This window comes from Haemaphysalis longicornis, unplaced genomic scaffold (genome assembly GCF_048455015.1).
Source record: "Haemaphysalis longicornis isolate Haplotype H1 unplaced genomic scaffold, Haemaphysalis longicornis Haplotype H1 scaffold_1, whole genome shotgun sequence".
In the NCBI taxonomy this organism is placed as follows: Eukaryota; Metazoa; Arthropoda; class Arachnida; order Ixodida; family Ixodidae; genus Haemaphysalis; species Haemaphysalis longicornis.
The window spans coordinates 261,252,032-261,273,428 of NW_027526203.1; the positions used below are offsets into that span (position 1 = coordinate 261,252,032).

Sequence of the window (21,397 nt, forward strand, 5' to 3'; positions counted from 1 at the left end):
TCATCGCTGATAGATTGGAAGATGAAATCAATAAATACCCAGGCAAAACTTGGGATTACGACGAAATCATTGCGTTCATAAGGGGTAAGATGAATGAAGCAAAGGAACGAAACCGATGGAAAGGGAAGAGAAAGCCGAGAAGCTGGTGGAATAAGGAAATAAAAGAGGCTATTGACCAGCGAAGAAAGGCGTCGAGAGAACATAGAGAAGCAAAAAGAACTGGTATGGAACCGGAGGTAGTGAAGGAAAAGTGGGATGTCTACCGTGGGAAAAAACTAGAAGTGCAGAAAATGGTGCAAGCAAAGATCAAGCAGAAAAGCGAACAATGGATGGCAGAAATACGGAAGGAGGACAAAAGCGCATCCAAGAAGTTTTGGAACCATGTATAATCACTAAGCTCAAAAAACGATAACCATCAAAAATTCCTGATTGATGAGGAGGGGGAACATTTAGAAGGAGAGCACGCGTTGGCGCATATTCGTCGAGTGATTAGTGAGAAGTTTAGGACAATAGTGGTAGGGAAACCTGCACCGATAACATCAGCGCCACAAAAGACTGCGGAAAGGGAAATAAGTTTGAGCAACCTTGATTGGAAAAAAGCAGAGCAAAAGGTTTCCCCCCAGACAGCAGTGGGCCCGGACGGAATACCAATGCAACTGATAAACCTACTTGGACCTAAAAGTAAGGAATCGTTTATGAGGGCAATAGATAAGGTGATAGAAACCAAACAAATACCAGAGGACTGGTTAGAAAGTAGGATGAATTTAATTTATAAAGGTAGAGGAGACAAAGCCAGTATTGATTCATACAGACCAGTCACAGTAACGTCAGTGGTGTATAGATTCGTAATGCAGGCGATAAAATCAGAAATTCAAGCATAGATGGAAGAAAATGAAATACTTGGGGAGCTGCAGAATGGATTTAGACAAGACAGGCGACTGGATGACAATCTGTTCGGGATAACGCAATGCATTGAAATTGCGAAAGCACAGAATAGACCACTATGGATTACGTTCTTGGACATTAAAGGGGCATATGACAACGTAAACAGAGAACGGCTGTTGGGAATGCTGAAACTCCAGGGATTAGATGACGAGTTAGTACAGTTCCTTATAGCAATCTATAAAGACAATAGAGTGCACCTTACTTGGGAAGGACAGAAATGCGCCCAGCAGGTCAACATCCATCGGGGACTGAAACAGGGATGCCCTTTGAGCCCAATACTGTTCATGCTTTACATGGAAGGGTGAGAAAAGAAACTGGAAGAAAGTCAAGTAAGGTTTAGCCTAACCCATATGCTGCAAGGCGAAGTGGTACAACAGCATATTCCGGGAATGTTATACGCAGACGACATTGTTCTTTTACCTGATAACCAAACCGATATGCAGCGGCTAATAAATATTTGTGGCCAGGAAGCCGCTGACCTCGGGTTAAATTTCAGTGCAGAAAAATCAGGAATAATGGTTTTCAATGACGCTACCACCGACGTAGTGTCTATCCATCAAGGCGAATTACCTAGAGTGAAGGAATATAAATATTTGGGAGTGTGGATAAACGAAGGGGATAACTACTTAAGTACTCACGAGGAGCAACTTAAGGTTAAGGGAAAGCGAAACGCAGCTATAATGAAGCATAGAGCTCTGTGGGAGTACAAAAATATGAAGTAGTAAGAGGAATATGGAAAGGAGTAATGGTTCGGGGTCTCACGTTTGCGAATGCTGTACTCTGCTTAAAATCAGACGTTCTATCAGGCCTTGAAGTAAACCAGAGAACGGTAGGACGTTTGGCCTTAGGCGCGCATGGAAAAACAACTAACGAAGCAGTTCAGGGAGATATGGGCTGGGCGTCGTTTGAAGTTAGAGAAGCTCAGAGTAAAATATGCTTTGAGATGAGGTTTAGGGCAATGGATCAACGAAGGTGGGCAGCTAAGGTTTTTAGGTACCTATACTTGAAAAGCGTGGACACGCAGTGGTTAAGAAAGACTAGAAGGCTAACGATGAAATACGGAAAGAACAGCGGCGAATCCAAAACAGCCAAGGTAACCAAAAAAGAGGCAAGGCAGATTGAAACGAATAAATGGAGGGAAAAAATGCAAGCTAAAACGTCGTTAGAGATGTAGAGGGCTGAGAAGATGAACATCAGAAAGGAAAATTTCTACGATAATTCCCAGGGCAGTGCTTTGCTTTTTGAGGCTAGAGCAGGTTGCCTGCGAACTAAGAGTTTTGTGAGGAAGTATTCACAAAATGATGGGGTATGTGTGGTCTGCGGAAAATAAACAGAAACTATGCGGCACATAGTGTTGGAATGTGAGGGTATCCATCCAAATCTACATGAAGGGAATATAGGGCTTTCAGAAGCCCTAGGATTTAAGGGTATCAGAGAGGAAGTTAACTTCAAGGCTGTCGAGGGGACGAAAAGAAGATTATAATGCTGGTGGACGAAAAGCAGAGAAGGGAATATTGCCTAGGACAGTTACCACCTGTATCAGGGGAAAAAAAAGTATTTCGGGCCTAATAAGCTTTAATTCCTGCCATAAGCAGCGCTAGTATTAAACCAAGAGTGTAAAACATGGTTATATTAGTCCTTTTTGGTAAGATGACATGTCATCACCCCGCTTCACAGGGGAAACCAATTGGAATCATCATCATCATCATCAGAGCGATTTCATTTTGACCACCTTCCATGTGTAACATACCGGCTAGAAGGAAGGGACGACTATAATAATTCACTGAATATAGGGGAACACGGCGACAGCAACTTGCTAATGACACTTCAGAGAGAGGTAACAGCGATTGGGTTCTAAAAAAAAAAGCAGCTGTAATGATCTCTGGTAATCCAAGTCTGCAATACCGTAGCACAAAGGAAGAGAAGGTATTGAAGAATGCTATCGGATGTCCTTCGCATCAAACCGGTTGATCGCTCCTGTTTTTTTCTTTCAGTTTAGTCGCTTCCTATAGACTAACCTCATATGTGTATACTTGTTCTGGAAACCCTTAGATAAATATGAAATAACCATTAGGCAATTATTAGGGGCGAAACCCCCATAGGGTCTCGGGCTGTCAGTGTCTCCTGCCGCCGTCGTCGTAGTATCATGTAGTCACGGTACTAAAACACCGGGACACTCGTTTTTAAAACGCTTCGTGCTGGAACGTTTCAACTCTGTGGAAAAACGCGTACTAAAAGAACACATCGGGACACTCGTTTTCCGACGCTTCGCGCTAGAACGATTCGTGCTTCAGAGGCACAAGACTTATCGCAAAGCTGCATACCCATGACCCCCAACGGTTTTACCTCCGTGGGCAAAAACGCCAAGGCGCCAAGAATACACTTACACACTGCATGCTTGGCCCTTTCTAGGTTACACGTTAGTGGAGATGGCCGGGAATTTGTCTATTAACTACAGACCGAGATGTCAATCTTACGATAGAAACAACATAATATCGCAATATGCGCATAAAGAAAGACATTTTACCGCGTTCAGGTGGCCGTCACATCAATACTTTCTGGATATTTTGTCCGCAACTATATTTCATTATTGGTCAAGAGGGATCCGTGCCGCAAAACTTTCAAATGCCAAAGAGCCCAAAGATATCGAGGTTGGTGGGACCCACTAATCCACATTAACCGGCCCGCTAATACCTTTCATCCAAATTACTCAACACACCAATCCCACTAATTCACATTAGCTCACCCACTCATGTAACTAATCCTCCCCAGTGTACCCGATAATCCGCATTAATCGACATTGATCCATGCGCCCCTTAATTTAAAGGTTTAGCAGATTCAAGGTGATATGAAAATGCGTTCGCATCTAATTTAAAAGTGGAGTTGAGTAGGCCCCAAACTTTTTTTTTTCAATTCTCATGCTCTTTTAAAGCAGTAAACAAGGGACACAATGTCACTGCACAAGGAGTGCCGGTGACGTAAGAACTGCTAGTGTTTGTGTCTCACGGCTGTTTGCATATAACTGCCTATTCAAAATAGAATAAGTGGAATATATGAATTAATTGTTCATTATGTCCCCGAAGCTTTCTGAATGGGCAGGGATGCATTCAAATTAACAACACGTTAAAAACTTAACACAACATTAAACACCATGAACATAGGAAGCATGAAGAATAAGCCATGATATGTTGCCTCGGAAGATACGTTCTAACCTAGCTCATTCTAAAAGCAAACGAAAATTGCGGGATATGGGCAGTATCTAAAGCAAACTGATAGTACATACGGAAAACTTTACCTTAAATTGAGTCTACTAATAAGAAGTGAGCGTGATGGGTTGTGGGACTACAGACGATGCATAATATGTGGTGGTGCTGTTGTGCCAGTGGCAAAAATATACAAGCAACGGAGAGCACCATAATCGAAAACTAGAAAGTACAGTTTTGAAGCCCCGGAACCGGTTCGGAACGGTTCCTTTGATTTGTTCCGGTTCAGGTTAAGTTCCACAATGGCGGAAAAGATACGTGTGCGGTTCGGTTCCGGTTCCGGGCAAAAATTCGGGTTCGGTTCCGGTTCCGGTTCGTTTCCCTACCCTGCTAAGCATAGTGAATGCGAAAGCAGTATGAATGTGCAATCGCCGAACCTGCGCTCTCATTATAATCGCCATTACCATTTTCCCTTCGCAACTTTTTCTTTTCCCGCGTTCTCACTGCTCGCGCACCATCTTTTAAATGCGAATGCATTTCTTAGTCGGGGGTTGTCGTGCTCCGTCGGCGTGCGCCTAGCAACCGGCGTGGCGCGTGGCGCGCCTAGCAACCGGAGCAGGTGGTAGCTCGGGCGGGAGTAGCGGAGGGCAAGGGGAGAGGAGGAGCGCGCTCGGGCGTGTGAGGGCGCTCGCATCGCGGAGCTCGGCGGGCTCTCCCTCCTCTCCGCGTACCCTCTCTCCGCTCGCTGCGCTCGGAATCTATATAATGCAGTGGAGCGCGCGCCTGGCGCCTTGATACCGATGGAAGTCGGTGAAGTCGAATCCCTCGCGGCAACGATACCGCAAGCACGAAGTGTAACACAATGCAACCTGAGCATTACACATCCCGCTGGCGGTGACGTCACTGCAGTTGCTTCAACGTCATCATCGGTTGGAGGACTCACACTCTCGTCTCTCTTCATTAAGTACGCCATTAATAATAATTACTCGCACCGCACTCATCGGTGCACCCAATGCATTCGCATTTCCGCACGATCCCCTTTGGGGAGGTGGGGGGATTTTTTTTGGACAGCGCCGTGCTATCGCAGGTTTCTGTGGATGCCGCATGATGGCGTTACTGTTGTACGCCAAGCAAAAGCGCACTTCGTTGCACGCTTAATCGCTGCTTCTGTAATACGAATTCTTAAAGTAATCATATAGGCCTTAGTACGTGTCTCGAACGCGCGTTTCTAATTCTGAGGCCACAACGCCTTTGGTCAGCTGGGGCCACGGAGCTGCCGTTGTGTTGCGAAGCATGCTCGTCTTGCACTCCGATGGGCACCGGATCGATTCCACCCCTCAGTCAAAGTTACCCGATTTCCTTCTCAGCTCAATTACCTGATTTTGTTCGCAGGAGCTTCCCCGAGTAATTCGGCCTCAGTCATAGCATTCCTTCAGTTATTTTTATTCCGCCAGCCATCGGTCATTTTGTGTTCCATCCCTTGGCCACAACGATTAAAGGACCCCTGCAACGTTTTTCTTTGAGGTAGTTTTCGCCCTTCACGTCTGTTCTTCGTGTCATGCATATACGTCAAAATAATTACCAAGATCCGTGCAGAAATGAAAATTTTAATACAATTTTAAGTTTGAAAATACGATCAAATTGAACGTTGCTCTACCTCTCCCTCTCGAAAAGCGGGGACTACTGCTCGCTTCCCACCCTCCTCGATGACGACGCACCGTGGGACTAATGAGCACAGCGAAAAACGGCGCGTTCCGGAAGTTTTCAGGCCACGGTTGTCTGACCTGGGAAACTCCATTCCGCACTTCTTGACGGCGTCGTTCGACCGCACCGCGACAACCGCGCCGATACAGTGCCTAAAAGTAGAAAGCGGAGACCGCCGAAGTAACCTGCCCGTCCCTGCGTTGGTGTGTGTTGCTAGGCTTACTTTTCTGAACTCTATCTTCAAGCTGTTTTTGGATAACGGGGAGGCTGTTCATAACAAGGCTTACCTTGAAGAACGTCCCGAGTGATTCAAAGTGTGAAGTGTGTGCGCGGCGTTGCTACTGAGGCTTGACGTGAACTCCACTTGTGGATTCACAGAAAGGCGAGCAACAGTCGCATATACTGGTTTAAAAAAAAAAAAGAACTTGGGAGATGCTCACACCAAAAAAGAAAGAAAAAAGCAGCCTACGCGGGGTCGAACTACCGACCTTCAAAAGTAAAGTATGGTGCGTTAACTACTTGGCTATTCCACAAACGCAGCAAGGTTCACTTGGCATTCAATGCCTGGGCGTCAACGAGTTTCTATGTGTGTACCTAGTTTTCGTCGTCTTTCAGAATTCTGGCACTGATAAAGTTTGTTCATCGCGAATCAATCTTCCAGATGAGCCTCGTCGTGCTTAGACTACAAGAAATTCAGCCAGAGCTTCCTCGTTTAACTCATAATAGGCTATCGCACAGTCGCGATCTCCCCAATGCAGTCCAAGGAATGCACCACTATATAATTGCAGTTGTCTTTGTTAAGTTTTCCAACAAAAATTGATTGGTTGAATTTATCTCATGGCAGCCGATTGCTGCTAGCCAAAAAAAAATGTTATTGGTTTTCGTTGAACAAACAGCGCTTCCCAATGCGAAAGCACGCCCCAAACGTCGAGATGCTCGATACGGGCTGAAAACACCGAAGCAGCCGTCCGCTTTGCGATACTACTTCCGTCGTCGACGCTGATATCCGCCGTGCATAGACAACGTCACATGGAAAGCAGACGGATGATTTGGCATGAATTTTAGCGAAGCGCACGCCCCGGACGTCGGGCGATGCTGAGGGCATAGAAAACGTCTCATCGTAACACCATATATGAACACGGCTTGAAAGGGCCCACAAGAGTTCGAAGCGGGCAGTAGTATCTGCCCTTGTTACTATCCGCGGTTAAGTTTTCTGCTTGCTTTAAGGAAAAAATACGAACTAAAGAGCATTATTTAGGCTCGTTTGGTCGATACAATGATATATACAAAATATTGCAAGCTCAGCAAATCGTAGGGTGCGTAGGGCCCGCGTGTTGCGTCGTCATATCCGGAGGCATCGAGTGCGACGGAGGCAGTGCCGCATTTGTTAATATATTTGTAAACGGTAATATTGAATGACTCGCTTATTTCCGCTCCGATGCTGATAATTCTTCTGAAGTCTGTAACTGAACGACACGAAGAACCGAGATAGGGCCAGAAAGTACCGGCAAAAAAAAGCTTTGCATGGGTCTTTTAAGTAGTGCGATCGCATTAATGCATCATCATCGTCATCGTTAGTTTACTTCGGGCCTTAGTCCACTGCAGGACAAAAACCCATCCAAAAGTATTCCACGTACTCCACCCATTGTGCTTTACCAATGTCCTGCTTTGTACAGATTTCATCCATCTCATCCGCGAATCAAGTTGTCGGCCTTCTCTTTTTTCTAGTCTCATGTCATGGCAGCCATTTTCACACCCTGGTGGCCCGCAGGTTGTCAGTTATGTTCATCACATGCCCAGCCCAACCCCACTTCTTTTTCCACGTCGTACGCAGCATCTCTTCTACCAGAGGAATCTCTCTAATCCAAAGCACTCGTTTTCTCTCTCAAAAAGCTGCTGCAGTCATTCTTTGTGTGGCTGGTTCATTCAATGGCTTTAGTTGGTCCGCAAATTATTGTCTGATATGTCGTCACCTGACGTTCTAATTGGTTGTACACCTTTATTTGAACTTACATAGGTTGCTAATTCTTTATTAGTTCAGAGAGATTAACAAAAGCTCTCAATCCCGCAAAATTTCACATCTTATTTTTATGTTGTGGTTTGGATCAAGACTGGCTACCTCTCCTAGGTATTCATATTCACCAGCCTCCTTCAGTATTTCATTACGTCGTTCGAATAGGACGCTTTCTGTCCTACTACTTTTTTATTCTATTTATCTTTAACCCTACGACTAAGCTGTCTGAGTGCAGTCCCTGAAGCATTCCCTTCACTTTTTCTTCCGATCCAATAAACAAGACGAGGTCATCCGCAGATCTCAAGGGGCTCAGATATTTTTAACTAACGAATATCCCTAACTTCTCACAATCAAGCTTCCAAGATAGGTGCTCTATACGGGCCGGTGAAATACGGGCCTTGTCTATACGGGCGTTGTCCCACGCCCTTCTTGATAGGGGACTTCCAAGTCTTGTTATGAAGGGTTATACATAATGCCCGTTACGTCCTCAAAGATCTTTACGCACCTCACGTCTATTCCCTGATCTCTCAATGCTTTTATCACAGCAGCAGTGTGCACTGAAACAAACGTTCCTTCCTATTCTATAAATTCCCCGCAAAAAAGGATGGGCGGATATTCTGTGTTGTCAAATATTCTGTCGAATTGCTCTCTATTTGTTACTCGCTTCCATCCGAATGCAGGCATTCGATATTTTTGAATTATTCGGCGCTCCCGAATAGGCAGCCAAAAGCCAAACTTTTCGCTCAAGCCTTCCGAGATGTCATCCCAGGCTTGACGCAAGACCGCGCCAACGCGAAGATTTCTCTCATCAGTGCGAAGTTGTTGCCTTGCCTAGATGTTGGATCAGCTCTCGGCCGCGATCACACTACCGTTCAAAGGCGGCACTGCCGACATTGCGGTACCAAGCCGGTGCACTTGTACTGCTTATTCGATGCGGAATTAGCGGAACACTATTAAACATGGCGGCCTGTAACTTGCGCTTTGGTTGGCCACGGCCGCAGGTACTTGCGGCTAAATTATCCTGTTATTAGCGGAGCTTCTAGGCGGCGCTAAAAACTCTAGAGCCAACTGCTTCTCACTTTTCTATTTTGGCGTCTACTAATTGCGTTTGAATATAAATCTTCCAATCTAAATGGGCCCATCACTTTTGAATTAACATTTTTTTCAGTAATTGCTTAGAATTTAGTGAATTAGCATCTAGCCAATACGGCAGCTCACGCAGTGAGCTGCCGTATTTACTACTTATGAAGGGCAAGCTATTTACAAAAGTTATAGTTAATTTTCAGTAATTGCTTAGAATTTAGTAAATTAGCATCTAGCAAATACGGCAGCTCACTGCGTGAGCTGCCGTATTTACTACTTATTAAGGACAAGCTATTTACAAAAGTTATTTTTAACCGAATTGGCGACAACCTGGATTCCCAACAACCCAGAGAGCAGGCTGAGTCTAGGAAAGGGTACTCAACCATGGATCACATCCGTCTTGTCAATCCAGTGATCGAAAAATCTGCAAACTACACTAAACCCATTTACATGGCATTTATACACTATGAGAAAGCGTTTGACTCGGGAAAAACCGCCGCCGTGCTAAAAGCATTATAGGACCAGGGAATAGAAGAGACCTACATAAGTCTCCTAGATGACATATATAAGGGATGTACGGGCAGGATAACACTCCACAAGCAAAGAGATAAATTCCCGATCCGAAAGGGAGTAAGACAAGGAGACACCATCCACGGCCGCTTGATGGAAACAAGGTCACATCGAGCGGCCGTGCACCATCTCGCTAAAACTGTTCTCAGCACGTCTGGAGGAGGTATTTAGGAAGCTTGACTGGGAAAACACAGGATTAAAAATGAACGGAGAATGTTGGAGTCATTTGAGGTTTGTAGACGACATAGTATAGCCGAGTTGCACAGAACACCGGCAAAAATGTTTGATTAACTACAATCAGAAACATGGCGGTGGGGCTAAAAATAGACATGGATAAATCAAAAGTAATGAAGAATAAGCATGCCGAAAGTGCCCTCTTCAGCTTAGGCAACGGAGCGCTAGAAGAAGTAAAAGAAGTTAGCTACTCCGGACAGATGGTTAACGCTGACCCCAACCGCGACAGAGAAAGACGGCACAGAATAGGAATGGGCAGAGGAACACACGGCAAGCGCTCCATATAATGAAAGGTAAGTTACCTCTATCACTCAAAAAAGAAAAATATACGATCAGTGCATACTGCCAGTGATGACATACGGAGCTGGAGCTTGGCACCTTACTAAACCACTGGAAAGCAAACTTAGATCGGCTCAGAGGGCCATGGAATGGATAATAATAGGAGTAACACTGAAGGACAGGAAACGAGCTTCCTGGGTCAGGGAACAAACCCGAGTAGACGATATCATAGTTCAAGTAAAGAAAAGGAAATGGACTGCGGCTGGCCATGGGTCTAGAAGAAGGGGAAGGCCAATAACAAGGTGAAGGGATGAAATACAGAAATTCGGTGGCCAACACTCCACTAGAGCGGCGCAGGACAGGAGCTGTTGGAAGTCAATGGCAGAGTCCTTTGCCCTGGAGTGCATAGAGTTTCATACAATAACAACTAGAGAGGAATCTGGCGCTGCGATCGTACGCTTCAATGGGCGTGATGGGTAGTTCTGGATTCGGATTTGCGCTCGATTGCTTGTGGAACTTGCTATGGATTGCAGGACGCTTCGTTTTCGTTTTGGATTTCCATGAACGCATTTGCCTACGCGGGGTGTTGGAAGAAGCTATCAAAAATACGTTTCTCCTTGAACTGTATGCCGCGCGCGCACTGATGCCACCCTGAGTGGAATGTTTTATAACCAGAGTTGCGAATTGGGTGGGTTATCAATTCATTGCCGGCACAGTGAGCACCAACGTTGGTGAGCACGAAAACACAAATGACGGCGCTCTGTGCGGTGAAGTTGTCTGCGAATTAGGAGTTGCGGCGCTGCTCGTTCGGCAAAGCGATGTATTGTCGAAGCTGAAGACGGTTACGAATCGCTTGGAACAGCTACACCTTCCGTGCGAACGCCGGCTCCTACGGCGTAGAACAGCAGCACCGGCGGCTGATAGGAACGCATAAATGTCACTAATTCAGGCAAGAACTTCTCCAAAGGTAATCGGTTTCTTTTTTTTATGAAAAGAAAACTTTTCTTAGTATTACAAACTACAAGCGCCGAAACTTTAACAAATAACTTCTAAAGAAGTCCGAGTCCTGCTGTAGTTGGCGGCAAATGGCAAACCTGCTCCACAAACCTCCTCGACTCCGCGTCTGCTGTTCATTGAAACGCGCGGTTCTATTTCATACAAAACCAGTTTTTAAACCCTGACTTTCTTGTTTGTCATGTCATTTACGAACGGAGAACCGGGCAATAAGAGTTTTTTTGTAAAAAAGGTCCCATCTCCCCGCGATGCAGACTCGAGTAAATGCGTCGCATAGGGGGTGGGTGTATTGCGTTAACGTTTAGTGTTTGGGGAGTTGGTGGTAGTGAATGCGTTGTAGCAGCAGCTTCTTGACGTAGTTCGAATGAGTCAAGGATATAAGGCGCGTTCGTAGCCTTTCATTTTGTGTCGGTTTTGTGGCGCAGTGGGAAGAGCACCATGTACCTCGCGTTCCGCCCACAGGTAGTGAATGCGTTGTATCAGCAGCTTCTTGACGTAGTTTGAATGAGTCAAGGATATAAGGCGCGTTCGTAGCCTTCCATTCTGTGTCGGCTTTGTGGCGCAGTGGGTAGAGCTCCATGTACCTTGCGTTCCGCCCGCAGGGTCGTGGGATCGAAACCAGGCGCCGGCAAGTATTATTTTTTATATAGTGTAGGGGGAGGGGTGCGGACCTGTTGCTGAGAGCGAGGAGGGTAGCGTGATGCGGGAGAGGAGGAGTAAGGGAGAGGGCGCACCTGGAACGGCTGTTGCGGACGCCGAGGCACGCCAACGCCGGGTGACATCGTGAGTTAAAGAAATGCTCTGCATTTAAAAACACCATTTCCGCAGCCCTACGCTTGTTTCGATCCTACGCAATCCGGTTCCAGAACTACCCATCATTCCCATTGAAGCGTAAGCGCCGCTGCCATGTTCGCGTTGACACTAGCGCCAGTTTCCCCTCTAGTTATTTGTATGAAACTCTATGCTGCAGTGGGCTTTGGTAGGCTGTTTTTTTCTCTTGATGATGATGATGATGATGATGATGATAATGACGACGACGACGACGACGAAGACGACGACGACGACTGCGTGAGCTGTGACAGACAAGTGACAGACTACTTTGCGTCCCTACGCTCCCACGGTCTGAAAACCCTCTGGAGGGGTAGAGGAACCATGTCAGCCGGCTTTACCTAGCGCTGTCCTATGGTGGCACGAAAGTACCATCCAATTCCTGCTACGCAGGCGACGACTGAGAGGCCGTTCTCGGCAGCAGGAAATTTCAGCAGCCAGCGGGAGCTGCTTCTCCCGGAGCATGTGGAGCAAGTAATATTTCTTCCCGAAAACTTGTGAATACAGGAAAAGAAAGCGGTTTTCATGATAAAGGAAAGCGGTGCATGTAATTTCTGAATAAATACTCAACTGGTAATAGTTTCACAAAATGCTGTGCCTGCGTGAGTTCTAATTCCTAGTCTGGTCAAAATTTGCTCTTTTTTGATGATGATGGTGATGATGATGGTTGATGTTAATGGCGCAAGGCCAGCATGGGCGAAGAACGCCAAATAATGAGTTATTTAGTAAGTGATACACTCACACATCAAGTGATAAATGCTCATTTTTTGTAATTGGTGATGTGTGCTATTCGAACTATTCAATTTGAAATTATTCGACCAAATCCCTATTCGCTTCGAATTCGCTTCGAACCTCAAATTCACTATTCGCCCATCCCTAGTATATTATACTCCGGTGATTTTTCCCTTACGGGGTTGATGCCACCAGTGCTATCTATTGTTAATTAACCTTTCCTATATACGACCTGTTACGCCGGTTGTATAAAATTTGTGGTATAACTTATGCGTTTAACTATTATCTTCGTTGAAACACTTTCTACACAACTGAGAGTACGCAGATGAGTCTGTATTGCTTAGCTCTTTGACATCACCCTTCTTGCGAAATGTAATTAGCTGAGCCTTCTTGCTGACTGGTGGTATCAAGTTGCCCTGAGGCATTGTGAGAATAATTCTGCAGCTTTTCTTTTGCAACATTACCAGAATCATTTTCCAGAGCCGTGGTAATTCTGTGGCCAACTCATAGGGACCTGCGTGCTTCGTTGTTCCCCGCGGTTTCCTTCTCTTCAGGTCCTTGAGCGTTTTCGCCACCTCGCCTGCAGTTACCTTTGAAAACTCCCGAACGAAGCTAGGCCGTTTAGTACTGTTTCCTCGCCAAACGTTGCTAGCGTATGAATCTGCTTAGAAAATTTTACGCTTCTTTTTTTACACGCCATCAATTTTTGCGTTGTTTGTTATTTTAACAATTGCATTTCAGATTGCGGACCGCCTATTTCGGACAATAGCAACATTCTTCGTTGGCTCTAATTTCCCACCTCCAGTTCCTGTTTCTTCAGCCCTTGCCATCTTGTACTCATGAATATCGTTTCTCTGGCTTCTGTTCGACTGTTTTGACAACTGCGACAATTTTATTTGCTCCTTCATTCTTGACACTTTCATACTCTGTGTTGTTCACTCTGTTCCTTCGTTTTCTGAAATAGTTTATCAGGTTCTTTTCCATGATCCCACCATACTGCAGCTACTGCTGGTTCTGTGGTTATCGTAGCTTCTCATTCGGCATATGGAAATTTTCTTCTCTCCTTTTTTTGCCTCCTAATATCGCGAAATTCTTCTAAAGCGCCATTATTAACTTCTGCGCCCCGACTGCCACTGATTGTAAGCTTGGTTTACTTATTTTATTGCGATCTTTCTCTCTTCAGATGTAGCCACCTCACCAACCTGTGATCACTATTATTTGCCTTCCCTGGCGCCTCAATATCATCCACAATACCTATGCTGGCATTTGTAATGAAGTCGATATCGTTTTAGTTCACCGTTGGAATTTTTTATTGACCATTTTTAGTTGATTCGTTAGCAGAAGAATATATTATTCCTGCTGAGGTCGTTTTCATCTGCAAACCCAACGGGTACACTACTCCAAAGTTTCTCACTTCACGCTCGCCTACTTGCTTCTTTCCTACTTTTGCGTTAGTCTCCCATCCCCACAGGGTATAGACCTTATGCAAAAGTGCCGCCATCTACCGGAAGAAAAACGAAACGAGCACACTACGCCATGTTGGGGGATGGCGGTCGCGGGATTGCTTCGTACGGAGCGTGTAAGGGGCTTTCTGGGCTTGGCGATCCTTTTATAATCAGATTTAAGCGCAGAAAAATGAGCGACGAGTGATGTGTGGACCTTTCTCTGTTGCCCACATTTACGCGCGACTTCGTAAATGCGCATTATGCATCGAAAAAGCAGTCAGGGAGGCACCGGCAGGGAAGCTTTCGGAGACTGTCGCGTTTCTTTTTTTTTTTTTTTTTTTTTTTGAGGCGGGGGAGGGGGGGGTGGGGGGGGCTTTGAGAACGTAAACTTTGAAAGTACATACGTGTTGGTTCGCATCCTGCGGCTTTCTTAGGAGGTCATTTCTGAAACGCTTCGAAACTTACGGAATGTCCTGAGGTTGACAGCCTCACTCGCGATATAGCTATACGCTAAAGATCCTCTGGGACGCAGAGGAAACCTGCAAAAAAAAAAAAAAACTCTCAACAAAATAAATTGCATACCTGGCATTTTTAACAGCGTAGCTGTTGTAGCTGGCCGTAATGTGTAGCGCGTAACGTGTGTGGCGTGTAACGTGTTAAACGTTGCCAATAAATTACCAATAAATTGCCAATGAACAATTAAATTACCAATAAATTGCCGAGCGCTGGTGATCGCGTGCTCGCGGCGACCGCCGAGCGTCCCCAGCACACGCAAAGGCTTTAGCAAAAAAAAAAAAACTGCGAAAACCTTAAAAAGAGAGAAAATGCCGAGCGCTCGTGAGCGCGTGCCTCGCGGCGACCGCTGAGCGTGCTTTGCTCGCGCCGTGAACAACAAAACTGGGTGCACACTACCGCTTAGAAAATTCCGCTCGAAATATTTAATCTTGGGAAAATAGGCTACGGTCGAACAGCAGGCGACGAGCGGTAAATGACCGATACAAGGAATTACTACGTATGTTACTTGCACTACTCATGGCGCTACGTGAAGGTTGCAACTCTCGCGGATCCCTTATTTCCTGTAACGTTTGGCAAACGAAAAAAAGCGTAGTACTTCCATAAGAGCCTACCGAACGTTCAGAATAAAAAGAAAACGCGGGTGCGCAAAACACGAACGGCAGACTCAAACCTCTACCCGCACGATAAAGTACGAGCTGACCGATGCCGTGCGCCTTAACTACCAGCAGGCAGAAGTGCTCGGCGGCAAATACAGGGCTAGAAAATAGCTCACTCTGGGACCTTTTTAGCCCTGCCCATATTATTCGTTTCGTGACTATGCATACGATCTAGCTCTAATATTACTGCGCGAAGGGAAGTCGACACCCGCAAGCGACTTCACGCAGGGCTCGAATCATGCGTCCGTTGAGAAATAAAAAAAGATGTGTACGCTATTCCCGTGGTCGTCCTCGTATCATCTTTGTGCACAGCAAGTTACACGGCAGTATTTAAGCATCTTGGACAACGATAAATGCCGACGTGCGCGTCACTAACCCTGGGCTATCATGTATAGTGCGGTCTCCGGAGATCCGGGAATCCCACAACATGGCGGAAGCGCACGCGGTTTCCGCAAGAGGGCGCCAGTTTTTGCATCAGGCCTATTTCGCGTTTACCTTGTTCATCGCCGATTCAGCACCATAATGGAAACCGTTAGCAGCCTCATCTATTCACCTAGACGTTGGTGCTTATGCTTACATTACCTTAAGTCGTACCTTCATGTTGGCTTCATCAGAACGACCTTAATGTTTCTGCTAATGCTGCAAAATTTTCACATTCCCTGTTATCTCTGTGAAACAAGAATCGAACTTGGGCTCCTTCCTTTCGTCATGCCCTTGGCTATTTTCGCTCTTCAGGATCTTAAGGCCTTCTTTCTTAGTGGGGTTTAACGCACCGAAGCTACCCCTCGCTTATGAGGGGCGCCTCAGAGGAGCTTTCCGGGCTAATTTCGGCGGCAGTTTTCGCTTTTTGCCCCCATCTAAAAAGAAGGCACCGCGGCCGGGACCGAACACGCGTCCTTGGGATCTTGAGGCCGTAACTTGTTCTTCTGACCTCATTTAATAGTATGGTATGCCATTTACCTGAGAGCACAGTTGACTATCCTCGCTTGACAAAGTTGTAGTGTTAAACGTTTCCGCATTCGATTTCCAGTGGCAACCTCTCCAGACCCACAGATTTCTTGCATCCCTACTGTATCGCTGACCTGGCCAGCGCTGTTCATTTTATCACCTTTTCCACTTCATGCTCCCAACTCAATATTACTTCACATGGCCTACTGCCACACACCAGCCATTATGTATCCAATTATGTATCCAAGACGGCATGCATATGTACATTCGGCGTATGTATATATGCATTCCGTCTTTTCAATGAAAAATCCGGTTGCGAGTTAGCGCCAGTCCCGTCCTTTTCACCGTCGATGTCTTTCGTTGCGCTAAATCCGATTTCTTCAACACTAAAGACTAGTATCTCTAGCCCAGGCAGCGGCCAGGTCTCAGGGGCACCTGGACTAAGGTGCTTCAACTACAGGAGAAACAGCTACACAGAAACAGCCACTACACCGTTTAGCGTGAAGTTTGCTCCCCCCTCCTCTAACCTATCTTAAACCGATGATATCCCATTTGATGCTTGAGATCTCCCCTATTAGGACAGCTTACTACCCTCACTAGATAGAGTCGTAGAGTTAAACATTGCCACGTTCAAGTTCCAGTGGCCGTCTGTCTGGACAAAGAGATTCTTAGTGTCTCACCTGTTCATCGATGTGGCCAGTTCTATCATTTGTATTTTCTGGCGACAGAAAGCCGTCTGTCCAGTTTTTGGTCCATGGGAATGCTTTGGCCGAACCAGGGGTCCAGATTATTCGGGTCCTGTACTGGTGAAGGTGCACATGTGCTAGTAGTGCCCGGCAGCGCCTCCCTCGTATTGTTGCACCGGGCCCGACCTGATGACATCCGGATTACGGATCCGATACCTTGCCAATTTAGCTACCGGTGAGGCTCCCGGGGTCAGCGGTAAACCTGGCGTTCCGTTATGAAACTGAAGCGTTGTTCAAGGATGTGGGGAGGCAGTTCAGTGAATAAATGGAGAACCCCCTAGCGCTCCCCTATCCCGGTTTCATAATGTGCTGAAATGGGCGGCCCCGTCACAGGTATTTATCCGAGCGCTCTTTCGTGGAGGTACAAACTTACGCGCAGGCAGGCGCACACGGGCCAATTACCGCGAGTGAATCCCCAGAAGTCTTAAAGCCTGTAAAGCAAGAGTGGAACCAGTTAACCTGCAAAGCCCGAGAGACAAGCGGCGCAAAAATGTTGCAGGTTATCTCGATTTCAATTGCTACATATAATCCTGCACCTTCGACTGCCACATGGATGCGGCAAACGCCGTAAAAACGTGGAATGCATGCTTTCCGGAATGTTTCTTTTTAATTGCACTGATGTGTATCCGGCGTGATATAAACATTATTTTAACATCTTGTGAAACCTGTAAATGCAATTCAAACAACGCGAAACTTACAGGCTGCATCTTTTGCTCGAACGCATGTGTCGTTCCGAGCTGAGTCTCTTTTGAAGGTGACAGTGTTTGTAAATTTGCTGCAGGTTGTAACGCCCATTGCTTCAATTTTTATCTGCAGCTTTTCACGGCAACTGTACGGTTACTGATGTTGCGGGCGGACAATTTGTGCGCAAGCAGGGAAATGGTACACCAAAAAAGGTGGGTTCAAATACCTATATCATCCTCTGAAGATATCTGCACACAAAAAAATGAATAAGTCTGTCATCTTACGCTCTGTACACAGTTCAATTGATGTTTAACATTACAATCAGTTTGGGCTATGAGGGCCCAAAGTGATGTAGGTTCGGTAATTAAGAGATTTATTTAAACCCCCTGGGAACAACATCAGCGGCCCCAAAATCTCGAATGCACGACCGCTCCTTGTATTTCGCCTGCATCCCATGCTGTTTTCTTGATTTGGTATTATTTCATTTATTTACTTGTTTATTTCAGGATATTTTCAATCCTGTTATAAGATTATTACAGGAGGGGAGTCACATTGTAAAAGTAAACAATATACAGACTAAAACACATGTTGCAAATAGTTGGCATATAACGAAGCATATGTCACGGACGTGGTGCGAAATTCGGCGCAGTGATAGGCAAATAATCGTCGTGAATATAAACATTGGTTCACTTGCTGGGGCAGACGAGACCGAATAATAACAAATACAAAACGTAAAAGCACAGACACAGAGTTAAAACTTGCGACGTCGTCAAATTCACTCGCTCGAAGTACAAATTTTTCAACTGTCGGCTGTGTCAACATAGTGGCGTGCAGTGTATTGCAGGCGCGTATGGCTCGTGGAAAAAAAGAGTGACAAAAAACATTGTTCTTGAAAGAATACTCGTGTAGTGTGCGACAATGCTTGTTTCGTGTTTGGCGTTTACAGTTAGCCGTAGCATAATTAGCCGGATCTATTTTCAATCAATTGTGTAACATCAGATACAAAAACCTCAAACTATGGAGCTTGGCGTGGCTGGCCAGGGTGTGCAGATCCGCTCTTTTCAAAAGAGTAGCAGGTAAGTGTAAGTCGATACGCCTATAATGATTATAGATAAAACAAACTGCTTTCGGTTGTGTTCTTTCAAGCGCGCGTATATTTTTGTTTGTGAAAGGGAACCAGACCACATTCGCATATTCGAGGATTGGACGGATAAGCATGGTATAGAAGTGTTTTTTTTTTTTTTTTTGGGGGGGGGGGGGGTGGAGGTCCTCGAATGACGAAGGGTTCGCTTAAGAAAATCTAACTTACTGAGAGCCTTCTTTGTACTATATTCAACATCCGCAGTCCAGTTTAGGTCGGACGATATCAAGATACCCCGATATTTGCAGAGAGCGACGTTTCGAAGTGGTACATTTCCCAGCGAATACGAAAAATTTGCCTGCATTTTTTTCTTTGTTATTGACATGACGACAGTTTTCTCGGTATTTATTTCCATTTGCCATTCTCGACACCAGTTCTCGACCTTTTTTAGCAACTTGTATAGTTTTAACCGAACCTGATAGATGCCTATTCTCTGGTAGAGGATGCAATCGTCTGCGAACAATCTGGCTTTTACTTTCACTACGTCTGTGATGTCATTAATAAAAAGAACAAACAACATGGGGGCTAAAACAGAACCGTGGGGCACTCCTGATAACACTAGGATGGTTTCAGACACATGTCCACCATATTGAGCAAATTAATAGCGGTTGGTCAAATAGCTTTCGATCGACTTGGTCATAGGTCCGTTTCCCAGTATACTTGTAAGCTTTTGGGTCAGTGTAGGATTGGAAACGCGCTAAAAAGCATTTGACAGGTCTAAGGATATTACGTCAACCTGCGATCGATCGTTAATGCCATTGGAAAGGTCATGCAAGGTTTCGACCAGTTGTGTGACTGTTGATAGGCCGCGACGAAAACCATGTTGATTGGAATAGACAACTGCATTTTCTTCCACGTATTCGGTAAGGCACTTTAGAATAATGTGCTCAAAAATTCTGCAGGAAGTGCACGTAACAGAATTCGGCCTGCAATTCCAATACCGTAACGCAATTTTATTTCCAATAACGTAAAAGACATAACGGCAGCCATTCATTGGGATTTCAGCGTAAGTAGTTTGGTGTACAACTGATTTGTTTTTATTATAATAAACGCTAGCGAACAAATATCTTGAAACAACAGTTTTTCCGAAATTACTGAAGGTTGCGAGACAGGTTACAGTCACCCCGAACCTTATTTATCGGCAGTACTCCTTGCTACGAAGAAAAAAAAATACCAAGAAATGCTCGATAATCTCAACAACTGCAGCAAACAATAATTTCTTTTCCTCTACATGGAGGACGCCTTTGATAACATCGCAAATCAGGCCATAGTGCAAGGCCTCGCAATGAAAGACCTCACCCGAAACTCAGCAAAGTCCCTAACCTGCACCGCGCCCCATACGCTGACGATGTCGCACTACGGTTCCCAAACGGCTCAACGGGGGGCCGACGCGACCCTCTGGAAGCATCCATCGACATGGCCCAGCCAAACCTTCGAACAAGACAGAAAACTTCACCCTACTCACCCTTTGCAAACGCACGAACAAGAAACGTACAGGTTCCATATATAACCTTTGACTGTAATTAAGCAACAAAGCCGTTACCAACGTTCCTCACCTCCGAATTCTCAGCCTCAACATTCAAAAACAAGGCCCGAGTGCCTTGCCAATCATTCGATTCAGCCGTACTATCACACATCTAATCCGCAGAGTAGCCAACCATAGGTTCGGCCTCTAAAAACCAGACACACTCCACAGACTACAAGTAATCCTCATTATCCGAGGGAACTCTGAAACCCGCGGAACACAAAATTTTCAACATCCATCATTCGACAAGCCTACAAAGCCTCCCTCGAAGTCCAACAGTATCTACTCGCAAGTTCCTGCAATTAGGAGTCCATAGTACCAGGGGAGAACTTCAAGAAGCCCATGGCATTTCCAATTCACCCGCCTCAAACCAACGCCGACTGCCCGAGCCATGCTGTATCGGCTAGGCTATTCCACGCCCTCTAGGTCAGAAATCCCGTATCCCACTCATCATCATACACATGATCTTTGGGTGCGCACATAACTCCGCCCTCCCAGCTTTAGCCGCTTTCCTTCCCTTGCCTGAGCTGTGGGAGAACCTGACGACCAGCGCCGGCTTGGATGCGCAGCAACTCCTGCTGTCCAGGGCTGAGACAACACGGTCGTTCCATGGTCTCCTAGACTGAGGGACCACTCCGACATCACCAGGCTCACGATAAAGTTTTTCCTCCTCTGCCGACATCAAATCAAAGTTGCCCCCATTCCCCGAACCACGTACCGTCCAAGCAAGGATCGCAGAGCAACTCATGCACGAGCCCTTCAAAGCAAATACGACCTCATCCCCTTCGCCTGCTACGTGGACGCATCCCCGTACCTATCCCACCCGCCAAACATACGCCGCAAATGCTGTCGCTGCTAAAGCACCAAAGTCACCGCTCCCGAAGTTCTCACCTCATCCACGTCATCTGGACGTCACGGAGACAGGCCTACATCTGCGGCAGGACGCCTATTAGCATCGATGACTCCATGGTCCTGCTTATCGCTCCTTGCTAGACTATATCCGGGATGCTAAATTTGCTTCCTGGTTATAGGTCGAACTCGTTTCTTATTTACTAAGCCTCAACGCTATTAAATAAACGAAAACACAATGACAACTTTCCATCGCACTGGCTGTCAAGCCAAGTTACGAA

At 45.9% G+C, this 21,397-nt stretch overlaps 1 protein-coding gene across 9 annotated transcripts in view; it reads left to right on the top strand.

Moving 5' to 3' along the window:
* LOC144144961 (protein lev-9-like) overlaps positions 1–21,397 on the top strand; it is a 300,769-nt gene that overhangs the window by 242,200 nt on the left and 37,172 nt on the right. For all 9 annotated transcript variants that reach the window (XM_077676464.1, XM_077676468.1, XM_077676483.1 and 6 more), the window contains one exon: positions 17,734–17,813. In XM_077676464.1, coding sequence (XP_077532590.1) covers positions 17,734–17,813 — 80 coding nt within the window. The remainder of the gene's footprint in view (positions 1–17,733; positions 17,814–21,397) is intronic.